A 19,985-nucleotide genomic window follows, 5' to 3' on the forward strand; every position below is an offset into this window, starting at 1 on the left:
GATGACTCTACACATGGACATCACCAGATGGTCAATACCGAAACCAGATTGATTACATACTTTGCAGCCAAAGATGGAGAAGCTCTATACAGACAGCAAAAACAAGACCAGGAGCTGACTGTGGCTCAGATCATGAGCTTCTTACTGCAAAATTTAGGCTTAAATTGAAGAATGTAGGGAAAACCACTAGACCACTCAGGTATGACTTAGATCATATTCCTTGTGAGTACACAGTGAAGGTGATGAATAGATTTAGAGGATTAGATTTGGTAGACAGAGTGCCTGAAGAACTATGGACGGAGGTCCGTAACATTGTACAGGAGGCAGCAACTAAAACCATCCCAAAGAAAAAGAAATGCAAGAAAGCAAAATGGCTGTCTGATGAGGCTTTACAAATAGCTGTGGAAAGAAGGAACGTGAAAAGCAAGGGTGAAAGGGAAAGATATAAGCAACTGAATGCAGATTTCCAGAGAATAGCAAGGAGAGATAAGAAGGCCTTCCTAAATGAACAGTGCAAAGAAATCGAGGAAAACAATAGAATGGGGAAGACTAGAGATCTCTTCAAGAAAATTGGAGATATCAAAGGAACGTTTAGTGCAAAGACGGGCATGATAAAGGACAAAAAAGGCAGGGACCTAACAGAAGCAGAAGAGATTAAGAAGAGGTGGCAAGAATACACAGAAGAACTATACAAGAAAGATCTTAATGTCCCTGATGTCCATGCTGGTGTGATCACTGACCTTGAGCCAGACATCCTAGAGAGTGAAGTCAAGTGGGCCTTAGGAAGCATTGCTAACAACAAAGCTAGTGGAGATGACGGTATTCCAGCTATTTAAAATACTAAAAGATGATGCTGTTAAAGTGCTGCACTCAGTATGGCAGCAAGTTTGGAAAACGCAACAGTGGCCACGGGATTGGAAAAGGTCAGTTTACGTTCCAATTCCAAAGAAGGGCAACGCCAAAGAATGCTCAAACTATCGCACAATTGCACTCATTTCACATGCTAGCAAGGTTATGCTCAAAATCCTACAAGCTAGGCTCCAGCAGTACGTGAACCGAGAACTACCGGATGTACAAGCTGGGTTTCAAAGAGGCAGAGGAACTAGAGACCAAATTGCCAACATTCGCTGGATCATGGAGAAAGCACGAGAGTTCCAGAAAAACATCTACTTCTGCTTCATTGACTGTGCAAAAGCCTTCGATTGTGTGGATCACAACAAACTGTGGCAAGTTCTTAAAGAGATGGGGGTACCAGACCATCTTACCTGTCTCCTGAGAAATCTGTATGCGGGCCAAGAAGCAACAGTTAGAACCGGTCACGGAACAACCGATTGGTTCAAAATAGGGAAAGGAGTACGACAAGGCTGTATACTGTCACCCTGCTTATTTAACCTATATGCAGAGTACATCATGAGAAATGCCAGGCTGGAAGAATCACAAGCTGGAATTAGGATTGCAGGGAGAAACACCAACAACCTCAGATATGCAGATGATACCACCCTAATGGCAGAAGGTGAAGAAGAACTAAAGAGCCTCTTGATGAGGGTGAAAGAGGAGAGTGCAAAAGCTGGCTTGAAACTCAACATTAAAAAAACTAAGATCGTGGCGTCTGGACCCATCAATTCCTGGCAAATAGAAGGGGTAGAAATGGAAGCAGTAACAGATTTCATTTATTTGGGCTTCAAGATCACCGCAGTCGGAGACTGCAGCCATGAAATTAAAAGACGCTTGCTCCTTGGGAGGAAAGCTATGGCAAACCTAGATAGCATATTAAAAAGCAGAGACGTCACCTTGCCAACAAAGATCCGCATAGTCAAAGCTATGTTTTTTCCAGTAGTAGTGTATGGCTGTGAGAGCTGGACCATAAAGAAGGCTGAACGCCGAAGAATTGATGCCTTTGGACTGTGGTGTTGGAGAAGACTCTTAGGAGTCCCCTGGACTACTAAGAGGTCAAACCAGTCAATCTTAAAGGAAATCAACCCTGACTGCTCATTGAAAGGATTGATAATGAAGCTCAAGCTCAGATACTTTGGTCACCTAATGCGAAGAGAGGACTCTTTGGAGAAGACCCTGATGCTGGGAAAGCTTGAAGGCAAAAGGAGAAGAGGACAGCAGAGGATGAGATGGTTAGATAGCATCACTGAAGGCATGAGCATGAAACTGAGCAAACTCAGGGAGGCAGTGAAGGACAGGAAGGCCTGGAGCAATATGGTTCATGGGGTCATGAAGAGTCGGACATGACTTAACGACTGAACAACAACAACAACAAGGGGGGCAGAAACTAGTTTACCTGAGTACTGTAGAGGTCTTCATTGCATCCCTGCTAAAAATTCACAGAGGCTGCTAAAATGCATTTCAGTCATTGATGTCAGGAGGGGCAAGACGGAAAGAGATGCGTCTCGGCCAGTTTACTAAACGTACAGAATTGGAAGGGCTCCTCCAGGCTCTCTAGTCCGCCCCCTGCTTGGCGCAGCAATCCCAGAGACGGGGGCGCCCAGCTGCCTTTTGAACATGCCGGAGAAAGAAAAGGGCAGCCGCAGCCTTCGACCGCTCTGGGTCTTTGGTCCCTCTAAGAAACAGCTGACGCTGCTGAGTTTATTATTTATTAGTGACTTCTTCAAAATGCTTCTACAGTGGGGCAAAAAAGTATTTAGTCAGCCACCAATTGTGCAAGTTCTCCCACTTAAAAAGATGAGAGAGGCCTGTAATTTTCATCATAGGTATACCTCAACTATGAGAGACAAAATGGGGAAAAAAATCCAGAAAAATCACATTGTCTGATTTTTAAAGAATTTATTTGCAAATCATGGTGGAAAATAAGTATTTGGTCACCTACAAACAAGCAAGATGTCTGGCTCTCACAGACCTGTAACTACTTCTTTAAGAGGCTCCTCTGTCCTCCACTTGTTACCTGTAGTAATGGCACCTGTTTGACCTTGTTATCAGTATAAAAGACACCTGTCCACAACCTCAAACAGTCACACTCCAAACTCCACTATGGCCAAGACCAAAGAGCTGTCGAAGGACACCAGAAACAAAATTGTAGACCTGCACCAGGCTGGGAAGACTGAATCTGCAATAGGCAAGCAGCTTGGTGTGAAGAAATCAACTGTTGGAGCAACAATTAGAAAATGGAAGACATACAAGACCACTGATAATCTCCCTTGATCTGGGGCTCCACGCAAGATCTCAGCCCGTGGGGTCAAAATGATCACAAGAACGGTGAGCAAAAATCCCAGAACCACACAGGGGGACCTAGTGAATGACCTGCAGAGAGCTGGGACCAAAGTAACAAAGGCTACCATCAGTAACACACTACGCCGCCAGGGACTCAAATCCTGCAGTGCCAGATGTGTCCCCCTGCTTAAGCCAGTCCATGTCCGGGCCGGTCTGAAGTTTGCTAGAGAGCATTTGGATGATCCAGAAGAGGACTGGGAGAATGTCATATGGTCAAATGGAACCAAAGTAGAACATTTTGGTCTAAACTCAACTCGTCGTGTTTGGAGGAGAGAGAATGCTGAGTTGCATCCAAAGAATCCCACCCCTACTGTGAAGCATGGGGGTTCATGCTTCATCATGCTTTGGGGCTGTTTGTCTGCAAAGGGACCAGGACGACTGATCCGTGTAAAGGAAAGAATGTATGGGGCCACGTATTGTGAGATTTTGAGTGAACACCTCCTTCCATCAGCAAGGGCATTGAAGATGAAACGTGGCTGGGTCTTTCAGCATGACAATGATCCCAAACACACCGCCCGGGCAACGAAGGAGTGGCTTCGTAAGAAGCATTTCAAGGTCCTGGAGTGGCCTAGCCAGTCTCCAGATCTCAACCCCATGGAAAACCTTTGGAGGGAGTTGAAAGTCCGTGTTGCCCAGCGACAGCCCCAAAACATCACTGCTCTAGAGGAGATCTGCATGGAGGAACGGGCCAAAATGCCAGCAACAGTGTGTGAAAACCTTGTGAAGACTTACAGAAAACGTTTGACCTCTGTCATTGCCAACAAAGGATATATAACAAAGTATTGAGATGAACTTTTGATATTGACCAAATACTTATTTTCCACCATGATTTGCAAATAAATTCTTTAAAAATCAGACAATGTGATTTTCTGGATTTTTTCCCCCATTTTGTCTCTCATAGTTGAGGTATACCTATGATGAAAATTACAGGCCTCTCTCATCTTTTTAAGTGGGAGAACTTGCACAACTGGTGGCTAACTAAATACTTTTTTGCCCCACTGTGTAAAGTCTCAGAACAGTTTACAACTATACAATCATTCAAAGTAAAAGAACAGTAATCCTGCTGGTCGGAATGGCTCCTGTCCCAGAGGACGGCTGTGCGTGTGTGCGTGTGTGTGAGAGAGAGAGAGAGACGCGGCGTGGAAGGGGTCGGGAGGGGACGGGACGGGAGGGGAGGAGGTTTCCCAGTTTGCTCATTTCTGCAGGGAAAGCATCGGACGAGGGTCGTCGGGTCCCGGCAGGGAGGCGTGAGTCGGTCCCCGGCTTCCACGGGGGCGCGGGGCGGGGGCGCGCGCTCTCCCGGGATTGGCCGCCGCGGTCTCCTGCCCGCCTGCCTGCGCGCCCGGACCGGGCTGCCCGAGCGCTCTCCCCGCACCGCCGGCTCCGTCCGGGCGCTCCGGCGGCTCTCGCCCTTCGTGGGCGGCCGAGGACCGCGGCGCAGGGGCCCGTCGGGAGCTGCCGGGCCGCGCGCGGCGTCCCCCCCGGCCTGGCCCGGGCGCGCGACTGGCGGGCGGCGGTCCCCGTGGCCCTCTTGCCGCGGCTCCGGAGCGCGGGCGGCCGCGGCATGGAGGCGCCCGCGGGCAGAATCACGCTGAACGTGGGCGGGCTGCGCTACCAGACCTGCCGCGGCACCCTGGGCGCCTTCCCGGGCACCAAGCTGGGCGCCCTCGCCGAGCCGCAGGCGGCGGCCAGGCTCGACTACGACGCCGCGGCCGGGGAGTTCTTCTTCGACCGGAGCGGCCGCCTCTTCGGGCACGTGCTGCACCTCTGCCGGAGCGGGCACCTGCCCTGCCCCGCCGCGGGGTGCCGGCGCGCCCTGCAGGCCGAGCTGGACTTCTGGGGGCTGTCGGAGGCGCGGCTGCCCGCCTGCTGCTGGAGCAAGCTCTGCGGGGCCGAGGGCCCGGCCGAGGCGCGCGACCTGGGCGGCCCCGGCGAGCAGGACGACCGGCGCGGCCTCCTGGAGCCGGAGCCGGAGCCGGAGCCGGAGCAGCGGGCAAGGCGGACGGCGGGCGGCCCGTGGGCGCGGTGGAAGCGCGCGGCGTGGACCCTCCTGGAGAAGCCCTACTCCTCGCGATGGGCGCTGGTACGAGAGCGGGCGCCGCGGGGCAGGGGCGGCCCAGGGGCTGGCGGGGCGAGAAGGCGAAGCCCCGGAGCAGATCCCACCTTCAGGGTCCCCCAGGCTCCAAGTGCTGCCCTCCGCCCAGTTCTCCTCCCCAAAGATCCGGCGTGGCTGCTCTCGCAAGGACGCCCCTCTGCCAGCGCCCCGGGCTCCCCCTTTGCCCCTCCGCGGCAGCTGGAGCTAGGCAGCCGGTCTCCCTGTGCCGGTGCTGATCCCCCCCGCCCCGCCCCGTAGCGAGCTCCCAGCGCGCCTGGCCCGTCCCTGCAGCCCCCAGGCTGAAAAGGGGGGCCTGCTCCCCAAGAGCAAGGGACAGAGCAAGGGACAGCACCAAGGCCAAAGACGAGGACCGGCAGGCGGTGGTCCTGGGCTTGGTTTAAAAGGCCTGATGCTGAAGGCAGAGGGGTGAGGAAGAGGAAGGAGGGAAAAGTCTCAGGCACCGGTTTTTAACATTCTGGTTCTTATTTTAAACAACTTGGGCACAAAATGTTCAGGAACTTTGGCCGGTTGACAGCTGGGGCGAGTCCCGAGCATCTGGCCCGAAGCATCAGCAGATGCAACAGCTGTTTCTCTCCCCTGTAAAGCTGCACTTGGCCCCAGCTGACCTGCCGGAGACCAGCCCCCCAACTGCTTTTGTCCCTTTCCCCATGCACATTGCTGGAAAGGGAGTCCCCAAGGCACAGTGAATTTGGGGAGCACGGGGATGTTATTTTCAGTCCTTCCCAGTGCTACATGTTTGAAATGGAAAATAGAGGGAATTAGGTTACCCGTGTTCCAAACAGCAAGAAGTATTTTGGGGCGTGCATTGGCTTGTAGGCGTGAGCTCTATCTTCTCTCTGCTCCCCCCGTTCACTGAAATCTACAGCCAAAATACACCGGTCACTTTGTCCTCGCAAACGTAAATTGGACCTCCTCGCCCCGTAATTCTAAAAAAACCTGAGTCCAACTTCCAATAAAATCAGAAAGAACATAATTGGGGGGGGGGGGGAGAGACAGAAAGAGAGGATTTTGTTTCATTGGCATATGAGTGCAATTTAGGACTACGATACCGTTCAAGCAAACACACAAATGGAAACGTACAGTGTCACTTAAAAGCTTGTGAACCCTTTTGAATTTTCAGTATTTCTGCGTAAATATGGCCTAAACCGTGACCTGTTCTGCACACCGGTCCTAAAACTGGATAAAGAGAACCCAGTTGAAGAAATGAGTCAAAAACATTGTACTTGATCATTTGTTTATGGAGGAAAATGGTCCAAAGCGATGTATCTCTGTGGGGCAAAAGTACGGGAACCTCTGCTTTCAGTAACTGGTGTGTCCCCCTTGGGCAGCGACAACTGCAGCTAAATGTTTCCGATAACTGTGGATCAGTCCTTCACGTCGGCTTGGAGGAATGTTGGCGCTTTCCTCCTTGGAGAACAGCTTCGACTCAGGGATGTTGGTGAGCTTCCTTGCGTGAACTGCCCGCTTCAGGTCTTTCCACAACATTTCTATAGGATTAAGGTCAGGACTTTGACTTGGCCATTCCAAAACATGTTCTTCTGCCTTAACCGTTCTTTGCTCGCACGGCTTGTGCGTTTTGGGTCGCCGTCTTGCTGCATGGACCGCTTTCTCTGGAGCTTCAGTTCATGGACAGCTACCCTGACGTTGTTCTGTAGAATTTGCTGGTACAACTCAGGATTCATCGTTCCATCAGCAACGGCAAGCCGCCCTGGTCCAGAGGCAGCAAAGCGGGCCCAAACCATGATGCTGCCACCCCCGTGTTCCACAGATGGGATAAGGTCCTTATGCTGGGAGGCAGTGTTTGCCTTAGGACAGGAAGGCCTGGCGCAATATGGTTCATGGGGTCACGAAGAGTCGGACACGACTTAACGACTAAACAACAACAACAAGTGTTTGCCTTTCGCCAAACGTCATGGTTTTTGTTCAAGCCAAAACGTTCTATTTTGGTCTCATCCGTCCACAGAAGTTTCTTCTAACAGCCTTCTGGCTTATCCACATGGTCTTTTGCAGACTGCAGATGAGCAGCAATGTTCTTTCTGGAGAGCAGTGGCCTTCTCCTTGCAACCCTGCCACGCACACCACTGTTATTCAATGTTTTCCTGATGATGGTCTCATCAGTTCCTGATAAGTTCCTTAGATGTTACCCTGGGGTTCTTTGAGAGCTCCCAGAGTATTACACGCCTTGCTTTTGGTGTGATCTTAATGGGTCGGCCACTCCCGGGGAGGGGAACAGTGGTGGTGAATTGCCTCCATTTGTACGCCATCTGCCCGAAGTGGACCGGCGGAGTCCAAACTCTTTGGAAATCGTTTTGTAACCTTGTTCAGCCTGGTGAGCATCAACAACCGTTTTCCGGATGTCTTCAGAAATGTCCTTTCTTTGAGCCATGACACCCTTCCACATACCTGTGTTGTGAAAATCAGACTTTGATAGTGAATACCCAGAATTCTGTTCTATAAATAAGGTAGGACCTCCCACACTCACACCTGATTATCACCCCATCGACTGAAACACCGGACTCTCATTTCCCCTTCCAGTGAATGGTCATCCCAGAGGCACACATACCCTTGCCACGTACAAATGTGTAGCTTTGGATCATTTCCCTGAATAAATAAATGAGCAAATATAATGTTTTGGACTCATTTATTTAATTGGGTTCTTTTAGGACTTGTGTGGAGAGCAGATCACATTTTAGGTCATATTTATGCAGAAATATTGAACATTCCAAAGGGTCCAGAAACTTTTAAGCACCTCTGTAGCTAGGCTTCCGTCTTCAACCTTCTGGGAACCTGAAAATGCCATATATAATAGTGAAAGTCAGTACAAAACTGCGTATGCCCATGAAGACCATTTAAGAAAAATGCATTACGCTGGAGAAAGTGTCCAACTTTCTACATTTGAGCAAACTGCAGACAGAAACACGTTCATTTTGAGACACGTGCTTAATGCAGAAAAAATGTGTTGGCATCAACTGTTCTTTCCAAATTCTCAAGTTCAGATGCAAGAAACTGAACAGGACGGGACTGAAAAAATGAAAAAAAATCCGAAGTGGACAAATGTAGAGATGGTTATGGGCTGGGGGCTTCACCGTTCCCTGCTCTGGGAAGCTAAGCAGGGTTGGGTCTGTTCAGTGGGTAGATGGGAGGGAAACATCTGGTCATTTTGGGGTTGGCGGCTGGATAGGGAAGTAGAGACGGCTTCCTGAAAAAGGCAGTGGCAAACCACATCTGTATCACTGCCAAGAAAACTGCAGAAATGTATCCATGAAGCCACTGATCCTGGAAGATTCAAAGGCTTGTTGGGACTGTAATCGGAAGGAACCTAATCACAAAAGAAGAGTGGGGAGAAATATGCGTAGGGGCCCCTGAACGTAGAGTGGTAGGCAGGTGTAAAGGTGAGAGGGCGGCCCTTGGCTGGTGACCGTGGCTCTGTTGTTGCTCTGGGTGACTGACAGCCAAGTTGGGGAGATGGGCTCTGGGCCCTGGGCTTGGGACCGCGGCTGATGCGCCCAGCAGCTAACGCCGGGTTTCCCTCTCCTTCCTTGCAGGGCCTCACAGCCACTTCCCTGCTGTTCAATGTTGCTGTCATCGTCATCCTTTGTGTCAAAGGAAGCCAGTACAACATCACCCACCCCCACTTGCACCACGTTTCAGAGGCGTCGGCGTGTCCCCAGGTACCTTCTCTCCTCCATCTGGAGCTTTTCTTCGTTGTCTGCTTCATGTGTGAGTTTGCCATACGACTCGCGTCCTGCCCAGACAAAAGGAAATTCTTTCGAAAGCCCCTGAATGTGGTGGATTTCCTTGCCCTTCTCCCAGTTTGCCTCGATCTCTTCTTCAGCGGCCCCCGGCGCAAGCCTGGAGCTCTACCGTGTTGGCTGAACTTGTTCCGCGTGGTGTATATCGTCAAACTCTTAAAGGTCTTCAAGCTCGTGGAGACCCCCCTGATGCTGAGAGTCTTCCCCTACATGTTCAAGTCCATCTTGAAGGAGGTTGCCATCCTGATGTGGGTTTTTATTTTTGAAATCCTTTTCTTTGGCACTCTCTTGTTCTTTGCGGAGTTGATGCAGGATCACCCAGAATCACTGTTTCATGGCATCTTCTCATCCTTTTGGTGGGCAGTGGTCACCTTGACCACCATAGGCTATGGAGACTTAGTGCCCTTTGGTACGTTTAGCCAGTTTATTGGATCTTGCACAGCGCTTTGTGGCTTGCTGACCATCATCATCCCGATCCCCATCTTTTTTATAAAGTTCAAGAATTATTATATTTCTGCTGTAATTAAGGAGAAGAGGAAGAGAAGTGAGAAAGTAACACCAACCCTAACAACCTGAGAGGTCTAATCCAGAGTGCCTGAAGCTTGAATTAAATCGGACCTTCCCGCGGTACTTCTTCTGCTGAACAGCACTTCATCTGTCTGTGACGTCCTCCTGCTCTGGAAGCCCTCTGGCATGTTTCTGTTCTGAGACAAACAGAAAGGACTTTGCTGCACCGTAACGGCGGCGAAGACGAATTCCGTCAAGTGGCCTATAAAGTCAGCAGTTTTGTGGGCTGGATCTGAAATGAGTCCTGTGACCTCACCAACAAGATATCACATGGTTTACCCTTTCACGGTGACTAGTTCCTGGTAAGCCCTTTGGTGTTTCCCAGAATGGGACTACTTCCAGTATTCTTGATCCCCTTGAACCACTTTGCGGTGCCGGAAGTCCCTTTCCTTCTCAGTTAGGGTGGAATCTAGAAGAGCGAGGCTGCTCCACTATTCCATGTGTCCCTGCAGAGAACCAAGATGCTTTTCCAAAAGAGTAGCCACATTCCCTCCAATCCTGTGCAAGATTCAGAGAACTCTAGAGCTCCTCTGCCTACCCCTGGCCATGCAAAGACAGGCAGAATTAATTATATAACTAGTAATGTCACCCCTTTGTGCCATCCAGAGTTGACCGCCTCCCTCCCAGAGCAAGTCAAGGCTCAAGGACAGTGCTGCTCCCTCTCTCAGCCATCCTGAACAGCCATCCTGAACAATGTCCCCACAGAGAACAGGAGAACTCACCTCTGCAGAACTCTGCCTGTGGACCCTGAAATGTTAGTCCCAAACATTAATCCCAGTCACAAGGAGGGCGGCGGACGTAGCTGGGGCCAGGGCTTTCTGCCTCTGGACAGTTGTCCACCGCCCCTTCCCCCAGCCCCACGGAGGCTGCCTTTCTCTGCACGGTGCTCATGCAAAGCCGTTTCTCGCCCGCTAAACACTGAGCAAGTCTTCTATCGCCAGACACACCAACAGGCCCTTCAGTGCAAGAATGCCAGTTTCACATTTGGCAGCTTTAAGTCTAATGACTTCTAAAGCGGTTCTAGGCCTCGCCTTTCTTCTCACATCCCCCTTCCTGCTTATTTTATTTTCTCTGCCCCCCAGCCCAGCTTAGCTGTATTCCTTTCGCAGGGCCTTAAACTCATGCAATGAAAGAGTGGTTGGTTTTAAAAAATTTTATTACCTTGCCTGAAATAGTCTCTCTAAACAAGACTTTGGGGGGCGGAGGTGTTAGTTTTGTTAGCGCCTGTGGACTGAAGTACCACTTTTTTCTCCTCCCAACAATTACTGCTTGCATCTGAGATGCTTTTCTCCAAGGCCATGTTCCCTAAAAGGCCGTGATCCGTAAAAGCCATCCTGCAGGAACTGCGGGAGACCTCAAGCTGCTCTTGATGAGGCCATTGGCAATCCTGGTCTCTCCCGATTGAGGAGCTTCGCTGCCACCCACACAGCCGAGCTACTGAATGGTCCTGCTCTCTACTCACTCAACAGGCCAGACCACACGCTGTCCCAAAGGGGCGGGGGGGGCTCACTCAAGGGCTAAGCTGTACAGGCACACAAGCTGACGCTAAGCAAGCTTAGGGGGCTGTGTAGATGCTTCGGCTGTATCTTCGCTAGCCTGGTTTAACACGTCGTGTGAATGCTGTGCCTGCCCCAGGTAGCTTGCTAACCCTGGAATGGGCAGCAGGAAGTAAATGAGACCCCAAGAGAAGCTTGTGCCATCCTGAAATGGAGATTTTTAATTCCATCATAAACTTCTGTGGACTTCTTGCACTCCTGTCAGCAACTTCAGGCCACCCTCTGAAGCCAGGTGACGTGGCTTAAGCCCCATCACTTCGGTAGGATTTAATAATGGGTCCTGCGTAAGCTCAGCCTAATCTGGTCATAAAGGGATCCGGAAGTGCCATTTCAGGGCTCCGGGGGAGATGCTCTCAGCGGGGGTCTAAGACTACAACAAGTAGCATCTTTCACGTCAGTCTGAAGAATAATTCTGTGAATGTTACAGTCTGCTTCTGTTTAGCTGCTTAACTGCTTGCATTATTTACTCGCGTTTGATGGGGAAACGTCAACCTTGTCATCCATTTGTAATCCTCTAGGGTTTTGCTTCTTTTTGCTGAAAATCTAAGCCATGTAACTTTTTATAACTTCATTAATTTTAACTGATGTTTCAGTCAGCATTAAAATGCTTTTCCATTTATTCATTTGAAAACACTAGCAAATTTCTGCGTCCATGAAAATATGTTTCAGCGCTGTAATAACGCAGCAATACCTATTTTTTAAAGAAGCAAAGTCATCATCTCGTAAAGCATTTTCCTAAAATTCTGATTCATTTCAGAAATATTGAAATACCGCTTTGTTTAAAGAGTGCTTTTGTGTTATAGGTCTACACTGCTAACTTTTAAACAGCGCAGTTTTAATAATTTAGTGTTATTTCTTAATTAAAGCACCTCGGTGTAATGTGAAATATGTACATTCAAGGGAATAACTTGTTTTTGTTTTAAAATCCCAAACTAGGACAGAAATGGTTAAAACAGAGATTAGGAATTTAAAAACGGATGCATCAAGACAACTTGAAAACCACAAATATGAGAAACTGAAACTGACACTGATTTGCCATCCTGGGAAACAGCTTGTAAATTTATTCTCTTTCTAGCCAGCATTTTGGAAAGTGACCGCTTCTTGCCAGCAGAGGGAGCTCTCTGACCACCTAAAGCAGTGTTCCTCAACCTTGGCAGCTTGAAGATGTGTGGACTTCAACTCCCAGAATTACCCAGCCAGCCAAGCTGGCTGGGGAATTCTGGGAGTTGAAGTCCACACATCTTCAAGCCGCCAAGGTTGAGGAACACTGACCTAAAGGATATCGGGGTCACAAGGAAAGGGTGATCTGTTGTTAAGAGTCTCATTTTTCCTACTGAGTTGCAATGACACGAGAAGTCTGTAAATGCTTCCTTGCCTCCACTTCCTTTGCTCCGTACCTTAATGGTGTCGTTCAGAAATGTGTAGGTTATGCCAACCACAGCCTAGAGTTGATGCAGGATCACCCAGAATCACTGTTTCATGGCATCTTCTCATCCTTTTGGTGGGCAGTGGTCACCTTGACCACCATAGGCTATGGTGACATGTTTCCCATCTATACAGCTAGCAAAGTGGTTGGAGCCTGTACAGCTCTATGTGGCATACTAACCATCATCACACCAATCCCCATCTTATATGTCAAGTTCAAGGGCTATTATGGGGCGATCATGATCAAAGAGAAGGAGAAGAGGGAGAAGAGAGAAGGACCAACTTTGCCATCCTGAGAAGTATACACAAGAGGACCCAGAACTCATGACGTCACACACGACATCAGTTTAGCTGTCATTTGTTTGATTATGCAAACTATGCCTTCCCTTTGAATCATATTTTTTATTGAGTAACAATTGATCATGCAAGATTCCTTTCTAAAAGTGTTTCATTCTCATGGAAGTTCTTAGGCACCAAAGTGTGTTTATTCACTATGAAATTTGATGGTCAGTGGGTATTACATTGTGATTTTTATATATTGTCATCTTCAGACATGACTGGAACAGAATATAAACCTACTAAAATACATTCATACATTTACTTATTCAGCCAGTCATGTCCATTGGCTAAGGCTGTTTTAGATTCTAAAGCAATAGCTATTCTTTCATTCCTGTTCTGATTTGGGGCTGTTTTGCAAGGCAAGAGATCTCCAGCTACCTATCAGAAGCAGGTGCACCCTCTTACGTGATCTTTATGTTCCTTTCCTCATTGAAGAAAATTCCAGATAAGATGGAGGGCTGTGGGGCAGTCCTGGGGCCTAATTAACTGGACTGTCCTTCTGACCAGATGTTAAGTCAGCAAAACAGGCCCTCTTAAAGTCAGAGTGTCTACAGAGAAGGTAAAACAATCAAGATGGTGGCCATGACTGCGCAATCAAAGCCACACCCCCTGCTTAATGTGTGTTACACCCACAGCACAAACAAGGGGTGAAGCTTCAGTCATGGGTTCGTGCAAGCATCCTTGCGCTCAAGAATGGAAGTTTTATGTGGCTCCCAAGCTACGGAAGATGCTCACTCAGAGGTCATTCTTGGCTCTTATCCAAGAGTCTTTGCTGTGTCCTCCTCAGCCTGGCCTTTTCTTTTAAATAAATGAGGGGCTTAACTGTTTTTACAATATTTTTAACTATTTAAGTTGTCATTTTTTATTGTGAGTCACAGAAAGGCCGAATATAAATTGAATAAAAGTGGTGATTCATACGGGTGTAGGTGGTGATGAAAATGTATGCAAACAACATCCTATTTCTAGCTGGAAAACCACTATGGTTCACTGTTCATAGATGCCCATTGTTTTTTGTAGAGGGGAGAAGGCAAATTATGTTGTGCATGGCATGACGTCGCATCACATAAATGACAATATGTCTGACATCTTCTTGGCTTGTAACAGAGACTAATGTATGTATCTCCTTGAATATCTCATACTGAGTCCTTGGCACTTGCAATTTTAATCTTTCCTATCTAGTTTTGCTGTTGTAATAACCAAACAGGAATGGGTTTAACAGCTATATCACCAAGCAACATGGCAGAAACTTTTCCACCAATTTGGGGAATTAATTAATTGCACATCATGGCTTGTACGAAAAGCTTCACTGCCAGGTTCTTTGGAATTAAAGGCTTACTTGTGAAGACATTTTCCTGAGTAGGTCTTGCTCCTTCAAAGGACTAATGACCGTCTAACAGTTTGAGGGGGAAAGTCCTCTGTTCCCTCTGCATAAAAACCTTGGATGGAAGGAGATTAGAGATAAGAGACATCTGCCGATCTTCCTCTGGCTAGGCTCAGTGGACTTTGGCTTGCTGCTTGATTATGCTGCCGTTGTAATTGTGCGATCCTGTTTCTGCTTGTTTGATCCCTGGGTGGACTTCAACCCTCCGCTCAGCTCTTTGACTGCTATGAAGGTCCCTTGGGTTCCTGATCTTGGCTTGTAGAAGACATTCTTTGCTTCTAGTCCTTGGACATGTTACCATGATGCAACCCAGCAGTGCTTAATTGAATAACTTTATTATTGACAAGAAGATAAAGGCTGAAGTCTACTAGAGCAAAAAAGAAGCATTTTATATAATGAAATCATTGAAAAACTCACATATTCTGCTTTCATGCAGCCTTTATTTTATAAATGTAAATTTATGGTAGGAATATCTCTTTGTAATTCTACTCAGTGATTTTACACTTGCACAGAGTTTGGATACATGCAGGTATTAAAATGCGGGGCATGTAATTGGCACAATAAACAGACTTACTTTCATGAACAATGGAGAATCACTCTACAATACAGAAAAATTTGGAATTTAAATTTGAAGTGAAACCACCATTTTTCTTTCTTAGTATAATCTCAGAAAAAAATCAGTAAGAAACATAGTAATTTCATGACATGTATGCTTATAGCAGTGAGAATAAATTATGCTCAACACTGGAAGAAAGATACAGTTCTGACAATATCTGACTGGGAACGTAAAGTTAGAGAATATGCAGCAATGGGAAAAATTAAGAGTATATATACACACAATAAAAGTTTAACCAAATTTAAGCAAGAATGGTTCCCATATGTCCAGCACCGCACGCAGCATGGCAAACATAATCACTTACAGTTGGGCTTTTAAGGGGGCCTAAATGTCTACAAGTATTGCAAATCAGCAGATGTATAAAAAGAGGAAGCCAGAAAGCCAACAGTTCTTTTTATTTTTTAATTTCCTTTTTTCCTTTTCCTTCCCCCCCCCCCCCAATTGCTTTTTGGTATTTTAATCCTTGTTAAATCTTGTTAAAATTGCTTTGATGCAATAACAAGGATTAAAATACCAAAAAGTACTGGGGGGAGGGGGGAAGGAAAAGGAAAAAAGGAAATTAAAAAATAAAAAGAACTGTTGGCTTTCTGGCTTCCTCCTTTTTATACATCTGGTAATTTTATATATATATGATACAATGGAATATATTCATTTTTTATATATGTATGTATGTATGTATATAATACAATAGAAGCTTTAATATTAATCAATTTAAGACTGAAACTTTCATCATATAAAAAATACCGTGATGCAATTCGCAGTGGTTCTTTTTTCAATGTTATACTCAACTATGGATGAAAAAGTCAAATAATTTTATGCTTGTAATATTGATATCCTAAAGTGTAATTAATATTGATAGAACATCTTTCCTCTTCTCAACACTCTTAAGTTTTATAAATAACAGAATGTTAATCTCCAATTAATATTGTATAAACATCCTTGTATTGAAACAATATAATGTCTCTTTTTTTAAAAAAAAGAAGAGAGAACCAATCCTTCAGTTTAAAGGAGAAGCTGGTTTGTCTATCCCTTCTCTGGCTCACTGATTTTCTGTCTTCGCTGAAGTGTGGAGGGAAATGATGCTAACCAAATCAGGCAGGGGAAGGTGCGCTGGGGAAGTAACATGAGGTGGAAGGCGGTGTGCACCAAGGGCAAATTGCACAGATGTGGAGAAGTGATGCATGACTTTATCTGGGCCAAGGGCTGTTTTTGAGGAGGCCTGGTTAGGAAAAAAAGGGAGGTGAATTCGGAGAAAAACTGACTTGCTTACATTTAAATTAAAGTTAATACTAATGGAATTTATTTATGCACGCATGCATGCCTTCAAGTCAGTGTTGACTCCTGGAGACTGCCTGGACAGGTCCCTGCAGTTTCCTTGGCAAGGTTTGTCAGACGTGTTTGCCCTCGCCTCCTTCCTAGAGAGAGGGGCTGGCCCAAGGTCACCCAACTGGCTTTGGGGCCAAAGCAGGACTAGAACTCACAGCCTCCCAGTTCCTAGCCTGGTGCCTTAACCGCTAGACCAAACTAACTTGGAATATAACCAATACAAACACAGCTTTTGTTTGTATGGGTTATATTTATCAATATTGACCATATTAAAAATTAAAAATTTTAATATGGTACCATTGCTACTGCTTCTCATGACTCATGACTCTTTGATGGGATTTTAATATTGTATTATTTTTCAACATAGGCTGGCAAATAATTTTGATTTCGTGGACCCCTGAGAGGGCCTTGGGGCCCCAATGTTTTCCAGGGGTGCTAGGACCACCCCTAGAAACACTGGTCTAGTTCATACCAACTGCAAAGAGTAACAGTTGTGTTGCTATAATAGTTTGAATCTCAAATTACTCAACTCCATTTTAGTTTAACTTGGCATGTTGCGTGAATCCTATGATAATCCTCTGTCCAACATTACCTAATAATTTATCTTTCATCTTTGGATAGAGTCATGGCCACTAAAATGCAAGCTACCTTTTGTATAAACAAATCCAGAACATCAGTTGTTCAGAGAAAGAGGGAGGGAGGGAGGGAGTAAAATCGTCCTTCCACATTTTACAACTCTATTTTATTTGTTGTTTGTTTGTTTATTTATTAGATTTATCTCTGCCCATCTCCCCCTGATGGGGGACTCTGGGCAGCTCACGAGATCCGTTAAAACAATAAATATATATAAAATGACATAAAACATGAATAATATGCAAAGTATTACGAAAAAAGAGAAAGCCCAAGAGGCTGATGGTTTCCAGAGCTGCAGACGACAGGCCTCTAAGGGGCTAGCCATCCCCACGCTTGGGGCCTTCCCTCCCCACCCCAGGCCAAGTGGCAGAGCCAGGTCTTCAAAGCCCTCCGGAAGGCCAGGAGCGAAGGGGCCAATCTCAGCTCCAGGGGCTGGATATTCCAAAGGGCGGGGGCCACAGCAGAGGAGGCCTGCCTTCTGGACCCCGCTGATTGGAGCTCTTTTACTGAGGGGGTCTGAAGCATGCCCTCTCTGTGTGATCAGGTGGGATGGGTTGACATCATGGGGAAGAGGTGGTCCCTTAGGCAACCTGGTCCCATGCCACGTAGGGCTTTAAAGATGATAGCCAACACCTTGAATTGGACCCGGAAGAAAACTGGTACCCAATGCAGCTTGTGGAGCAACGGTGTTACATGGGCCCTTTTTGGGACTCCAAAAATAGCCTGCGCGGCTGCATTCTGGACCAGCTGTAGCTTCCAGATACTCTTCAAGGGTAGCCCCATGTAGAGCGCATTGAAGTAGTCTATATGGGAGATAACAAGGGCATGAGTGACCGTTCGAAGGGCATCCCGATGTGAGACTAGGCTGAAGCTGCCATAACCTAAAGATGAAGCAGGCATGTAAGCAGAGAGGACAAAAGCCAGGAAACTTATCTATGAGATCCCTTCAGGGAGGTCGATAAGAAGGAAGCAAGTCACTAAGGAAAAAACAAAGGACCTGAACCAGAAAAAGGAAGTTGGGCCTGAGCACATGGAAACCCCCACCCCAATCCCATCCATTTGTAAATCAACCCAGCAAGGACTTTTGGGGATAAAAGGGGTCCCAAAGCCCACCCACTCTGAGTCGTCTGAGTCATCTTTGGGTCCAGACTTGGCGGCTTCCGTCCCTCTAGCTAGTGCCTGGCAGCCTAGTTGGGAAGGGCGTGGGAAAGCGTGGATGAGTGTGGGTGTGTGTGTGTGTATATGAGAAAGAGCAAATGTACCTTGCAACCAGTAGAGTTTTGTTGTTACTTTAAATTCACTGGGTCTCTGTTTATTACAAAGAACCTGATGTGCCTCAGTGTTCGGTTGGAAGCAATTTGCGTGTGTCCCTAATTATTTTCCGGCTGTTGACCAGGGCTGCGTGTCTGTCTGCTCCAGCCGCACCTCTCTGGAAAACCCAGGTAGAAAGCAAGGGGGGCTGACAAGATCCACGTGCCTCAACAGGCTGTGAGTGTGTGAGTGAGTGACCATAAGCTGAACCTGGGAGCAGTGTGTGTAACACCGATCCAGGAAAGGGCGTAACTGGTGCACAACCTGAAGTTGTGCAAAGGCCCTCCTGGCCACAGCTGCCACCTGCTCTTCAAGCAGGAGCCGTGAGTCCAGGAGGACCCCCAGATTATGCACTGGGTCTGTTTGGGGCAGTGCTACCCCATCCAGCACCGAAGATGACAAAGTCCCGGATACAGAGGAGCCCTTAACCCACAGCCACTCCATCTTACCAGGGTTCAGCTAAAGCCTGTTGTTCCCCATCCAGACCTCCACAGCCTCCAGGCACCATGAAAGGGCAGTCGTGGCATCACCTCATCTGAGATGGAGATGTATAATTGAGTATCATCAGCATACTGATGGTACCTCACCCCATCGTGCAGGATGATCTCACTCAACGGTTTCATGTAGATGTTAAATAGCGGCAAGAGCACTGAACCCTGCGGCACCCCACAGAGGAGGGGCCGAGGATGGGACCTCTCACTCCCTATCATCACTGTTTGGGATCGGGCCTGAAGAAAGGAGGTGAACCAGCACAAGACCGTGCCGCCCACCCCCAATTCCCTGGGAATTCCACAGGATACTGTGGTCGATGGTATCAAAAGCTGCTGAGAGATCAAGAAGAGCAAGGATGGTCGCACTTCCACCATCCTGCTCCTGCCAGAGATCATCCATAAGTGCGACCAATGCCGTTTCCGTTCCATAACTGGGCCTGAAACCAGACTGGAAGGGGTCCAGATAATCTGGAGTAATGGCTATGTCAGTCTATAGCCATCAACATCAGCATCCTCAGCATCATCATCATCATATAGCATCCACCATTCATGATCTCAAGATCCTTCACCGAGATGGCACCAACTAGACATATTGGGACTATATCTTGAAAGCTCCCAGGCAGCATTGATTGATTGATTATGTATTATTAAGTCAGTGCCAACTGTTAGTGACCACAAAGAACTGTCCGTAAACTGGTCTTTCAAGTCTCTCATTGCCACTGCAACTGAGTCCATCCGCTTTGCCCCAGGCAGCACATAGCCCAGAAGTATGGCGGGCACCAGGTTGGGTCCCCTAATCTGGGCAGGCTACAGTGAACATTTGATGAAGTGGTTAGTTTTCCATAAATGATCAATCTTCTGAAAGCCATGGAAGCCACCCTTTATAAAATGGCAACGCTGAGCATACAAGGAAACACCAAGTGCCGGTCTTCAGAGGGGAACTTATTTTAACAAGAATTATCATGCATTCAGGCGCTTTCATTAACTAACATCAACCTTTTAATCTCTTCATACAGTATGTCATGTCCAGCCCAAGAACAACAGGGAAGCAGTCCAAGCAAGTTCAGTTCTATTATTGCTTACACCATATAGGCAGAATCTTGCCAGACTAAATCTGTACTATGCTAACCTAACAGATATACCCTGGGAGATTCTCGGGAGTGGCTGTCTTGAGTCTCTTCTTCTTCCCATGCTCCTGCTCTGAACTGTGTTGCCTCTTGTCTCCCTGCTTCCCC

At 47.3% G+C, this 19,985-nt stretch overlaps 1 protein-coding gene across 1 annotated transcript; it reads left to right on the forward strand.

The window, feature by feature from the left end:
- Nucleotides 1-4,426: 4,426 nt before the first annotated feature.
- LOC148213974 (voltage-gated potassium channel KCNC1-like) lies at nucleotides 4,427-12,376 on the forward strand. Its single transcript, XM_088129224.1, has 2 exons — nucleotides 4,427-5,320; nucleotides 8,899-12,376. Exons 1-2 carry the CDS (start codon nucleotides 4,802-4,804, stop codon nucleotides 9,679-9,681), a joined length of 1,302 nt encoding a protein of 433 aa, XP_087985350.1. The 5' UTR covers nucleotides 4,427-4,801; the 3' UTR covers nucleotides 9,682-12,376.
- Nucleotides 12,377-19,985: the final 7,609 nt, after the last annotated feature.

This window comes from Python bivittatus, unplaced genomic scaffold (assembly GCF_059951505.1).
Source record: "Python bivittatus isolate LINGU-HERP-01145 unplaced genomic scaffold, Pbiv_v1 ctg000790_np1212, whole genome shotgun sequence".
Classification (NCBI taxonomy): Eukaryota; Metazoa; Chordata; class Lepidosauria; order Squamata; family Pythonidae; genus Python; species Python bivittatus.

Bases quoted from the DNA above. Each gene is read 5' to 3' on its own strand.
- LOC148213974 (XM_088129224.1), top strand. From the start codon at position 4,802: ATGGAGGCGCCCGCGGGCAGAATCACGCTGAACGTGGGCGGGCTGCGC. The intron at 5,321-8,898 runs GTACGAGAGCGG...CCTTCCTTGCAG, and splicing joins ACTCCTCGCGATGGGCGCTG to GGCCTCACAGCCACTTCCCT.